This window comes from Trichoplax adhaerens, genomic scaffold, assembly GCF_000150275.1.
Source record: "Trichoplax adhaerens TRIADscaffold_6 genomic scaffold, whole genome shotgun sequence".
In the NCBI taxonomy this organism is placed as follows: Eukaryota; Metazoa; Placozoa; class Uniplacotomia; order Trichoplacea; family Trichoplacidae; genus Trichoplax; species Trichoplax adhaerens.
The window spans coordinates 5740423-5745369 of NW_002060948.1; the positions used below are offsets into that span (position 1 = coordinate 5740423).

The 4947-nt window shown below is 31.9% G+C and overlaps 1 protein-coding gene across 1 annotated transcript; it reads left to right on the forward strand.

Annotated features, from left to right (window-relative positions):
• Positions 1–2745: 2745 nt before the first annotated feature.
• On the forward strand, positions 2746–4714 carry TRIADDRAFT_57759 (uncharacterized protein; the record flags this gene model as incomplete). The annotated part of the gene is made up of 4 exons (XM_002113477.1): positions 2746–2979; positions 3299–3361; positions 3658–3960; positions 4598–4714. 4 exons carry the CDS (start codon positions 2746–2748, stop codon positions 4712–4714), a joined length of 717 nt encoding a protein of 238 aa, XP_002113513.1.
• Between the last annotated feature and the right edge of the window lie 233 nt (positions 4715–4947).

Sequence of the window (4947 nt, forward strand, 5' to 3'; positions counted from 1 at the left end):
GAACGAATAGATTTTGATCTTGAGACTTTTATAACGCTGCTGGTTCTGATGAGCATCAGATAGGACATTATAAACGTAGTAGACACCCTAATGCTTTTAGAATATGATTACAATGTATGAACATTCTTGTAAAGTGAACGAAATATAGATCCGTTGTCTGGTCAATTTTATTCGAAATCGATTAAGTTGACAAGTAAAACTAATCTAAAATTACTAGCAACGATTTATCTCGGGGTATGGCAACCGAAACACATATCAGAAATCTGTTGGTCAATTGATGTTATTGAGTTGAAGTACATCGAATAACGTTCGTAATTTCTTAGGGATTTAATGCTAGCCTTTAACTAGTTATTTTAGAACAAAATCAACCAGATCTGAATTATACCGTTTAACTTATTCATTACGTAGCAATACGCATAGGTATTAGCGAAAGCCAAATGAATTGAAAACATATCCTGTAATGTCCCTCTACATACTATAATTAAGGTACATCTGCTGACTGTGAACTATATCCGTTAAGGTATGGTTTATTTCATTTGTCTATGGGATTATTTGGTAACCCATAAATCGAATAACAGCTTATAGTTGGCTTCACAATATTGCGCAACAGCTAAGACAAGATACCCTGATCACTTCAAAAATCTGTACCCTAGTAATTCATAACTAATCGTAAATGACCAAAAATACCTCGCTCCAAACTTTATACTTAGCAGGTGATGTCATTGGAATATTAGCCAGACTGATTCCTTAAGATTTGATTAAAAATCAACTCGTTTTTTACGTTAAAAGTTAATCGTTAACTATAAGCAAATAATATCGTCGGTAATTGCAAAATACCATGAACCAAACTAGTCTACGTGTATAATATCGTTTCAGAAGCTCTATCTTCGCTATTTAGATCAGAAATGAACAGTAATATGAATGATTACTTCTTCATTCTTTTAATTCATTTTTTGATTTAGCTCAACATTTGTATTAGCATAAAAAGTAAAAACGTATAATTAAAGAATGAGGTCTTTCATTAACAGTAAACTGGACGTATTCAATTTTTTCTATTTTTAAAATTTGTCCATATTGGTGGAAAAACTTCCACTGTAAACTAATATGTCCCGAAAGGAAGAAGTACTTCTGACTTAAATAAGCTTTCCTTCTAGGGACAAGTGTGATTATTATTAGAATATAAATAAACCGTTACATACTCAACTGCAATGGGGGAACGGCAGGTACTTTCCTTTATTCCTGCTACGGTCAACTTTATAATCACATATTTTGTAAGAGTTAATTGCATCTGAATTATTACACTTTCATAACCATACCCAGAAGAATATAAAATTGTATATTGTCCTAAAATATTTCCTTTTACCTTAGAGGTGCACTATCATATCCATCTATAGTAGTCATTAGCATAAACGTCTTAAGGCTTTCGTCGTTAGAGGTAATTTCTAGGTAAGGATAAAAGTGATCATTTTTGAAGTATCCACTACAAAGATTGACAGATTCAGCTTTTACTTTAGCGGTACCCTATCACATATACCTATAATACATATTAGCATAACAGTCTCAAGGCTTGCGTCATTTTGATTGATTTTAGGTCGGACAAAAGTGATTATTTTTGATATACTCATCCTAATAAAGACCAGCATATTCAGTCTGTACGAATACACTTTTGCCATAACTTGGACTAACATTTCAAAAGTGCTAAGATTAGTGCAGTACCTGTGACACCGAATAGCTATGTTAGAAAATGGTTAGGACCATAGTGTTAAACCTCTATAGCTAGGACTTTTAAGTGTTGAAGAAAGCATACTGTAGATTCTACTGACATTTTACGGTATATTCCGCCGTTGAGAGTATAAAAGCTGAGTTGTCAATGGAGGGTGGTGGGTTGGTAGAGGAAGACCACACTTTTATGAAGTACACAGCTTTATTTAAAGGTAATTAAATGCGTTGTTAACTGCACAATGACACACCGGTAGTCTTCGGTTCATCAGGTAAAGCAAGAAGATGTGGTAGGAAAGTTACCGTACTCATGACTATAAAGCATTGAGTAATGCATTTATATCGACTGCATTATATATTATTGCTAGGTCGTTAACGAAACTAATTCGCAACATACTTTCTGTAATAAGACAAGAGTTTCTGAAGTTCAATTTCAAGACAGGAATAAATATTAATCGTTCTATTTCAATAACAGTTAATAGTTTCGTAACGATCAAACAATAAGAATGCGATCTAGAGGAATAACGTATTATTGCATGAATTATTTTATATTTGAGCTTATGTATTCTGAAGTGAGATTTGAAATAGGATTACATAAAAGGTCATTAAATGACATTAAAGAGTTTAGTTCCCTTTTATGAATTTCCTTTATTACGCACGGTTGGCGTTATTTTATACGGATCCTGTATTAGAATAAGAGAGAGCACTGGTGTTTTCATTTTACAAGACATTAAATTCTAGTTACAATGGCTGTTGTAGGGGCGACAAATAATAAAATTTATCAACGCCACGTCGACAATCATACAACGATCTGTTTTAATTATTTTTAAATAATTTTACCATAAGATTACTTTATTTATGAACTATCAGGTACTGTTACTCATATTTCGTCTAAGATATTAACACCTTATTTTATTTAACGTAAATTTTGCTTAGGATAAGCCTGAACAATATTAATATACAACACTACCAAGTATCATCTTTAAAATTAAAGGCGAATCCATCTATAATTAATCTGTTTATATAATGGCTACAACTTCATCTCCAGTGGCAATCAATCCACCAAGTTATCAAATTATTATAACTACTCTTAATAATAGAATGCCAGCAAATCGCATTAAAGTATTTTCCTTCATAGCCATAGCTATCGCCATAATTCAAATTGCGGTGGCCGCGGTTGGATTGTCTGAGCCTTGCCCAATTGGTCTGTACGTCTTAAGCTTTGGTCATTATGGAAATAGTTTCTGGGTAGCAGGACCAGTAAGTTCACTGAATCACTTGGCATATTTTAAACTTTTATTGCAATGAATATCATAGTTTTACTAGTATAATTGGAAACAATCAGATAAGGATAAGTTTTCTACCGAAACTGTATAATTTGAATTATTGGAGTGAATTAGCTTTCTGGACAGTACTTTTATCTTGAATCTAGTGCTAACATACAGACATAAAATATCTTTCTGTAAATGCACATTCACCTATACATTATAAGCACCTATGATGGTATTTCTGCAAGCATTTGGTTGACTAGAACACTTCTCTTTAAAAAACCACCTGAAAATTGCTATTTTGCTTATAGATATTACTCTATGCTTTGGCTATTGGCTGCAGTGTGGATCGGAACAACCTTACGAAAAATAGGGTAAGGCTGTGCGACTTTAAAATATACTTATATTAATATGTTTTATAAGTACATATTGGACTGATTAATTACTACCAGTAGTTGTGCAATAACGAAAACTATTTCACATGAATATTCGGTAAAATTTCTAAAGCATTATTTTGCTACCAGATATACTCTTTGCTGCTGTTACCGTACCTTAATAAGATATTAGCAGAGCAATTTTTCGATTTATCGTTTAAGAAATTTATAGATCATTGCAGCAAAAGAAATATTTTGCGCTAAAATCATTTTTAATTCTAATTTGGTCATTTTAGATAGCTAATATGAAGATAGGCGCGTTTCTATGCGTGCTTTGCATCATTGGAGGATTTGTAGTATTAGGTCTGACTATACGCGCGCTTTCAATTCTGTCGGTTTACTCTGACCACTTCCATTTCGATTGCGGCACTCATAAAGTTTCTGTAAATGAAATATATACTCCTGCTGTTTTAACAACAACCGTCCACTTTGGAATCTACATATTTTATTTTTCGTTTTGTGTGTGGATTATGAGACTGAATAACGATTTCTATCCAAATATGTTCGCTGCACGATCTAGTGGTCGTAATACTTTTGTGGTAAGACAATATTTTGAGAAATTAAGTGAAAAATATATATTACAAGGTCTTCTACCTATATTTATTGTATCATTAAAGTGTTACTTTTTTAAATGCTAATCAGAAGTAATTGTCATTGAATTAAATTTCTACTTCAAGTTAGGAATTAGTCACTATTATAGTTTGGAAGTAATAGCCTCAAATCCAGAAAACAGTCGTTATTTACAGCTGATTAAGTCTCACATATCAATTTAGTATTGGAAATAATCATAATTTGAAAGTGAGAATTATTGTTAATACATGCAGCAGTCAGTATGCCTATGAATCTTTGATTTTATTCTGCTAGCAAATCAATAAGGCTAGAAATAATCACCATGTACAATTAATAAATTAAATCCGCAAAAGCGATCTTTCTTAACAGTTAATTCATAATTAGAAAACGATTTCCGTATTTCTTATTATAGAAAATTAATAATCTACATACAAGTATGAATTCATATTAAGTCTTTACAGCTGATAATTGTGATTGCTAATTACATTGTCTAATATGTATCTATCATAAAATAATTCAAATCACAACATTTACACTTCCAGCAACACATTCTATTATCTGTAAATATTAAATCTATGCAAACTTGTTTGCATACAATCTACGTAGGTTCAACCACCAGCAGAAGAAATTCCTTCATACGAGCAATGTATTGCAAAAAGTAAAATACTGACGAAAGATGGTAAATTAGCTGCAATAAATGTGCCTCAGACAGCTCAAGCATAGTGTTAAAGCGGCAAAATCTACCATCTGTCTTATTAAAGTAAATTATACACGATAAATCACCTTTAATTGGATTGTAATTATAGATGCTGGGATATTGACGTAAACAGTAATAGTCTCTTGTTTAATTTCTGGAATTTCTGCCTTTATCTCATTATAATTTAAGGTGTTCATGGCAATAAAACCATCTGCTAGTAAAGCGCTAATGAAATCTGCAATAATTGATAAAAATATAC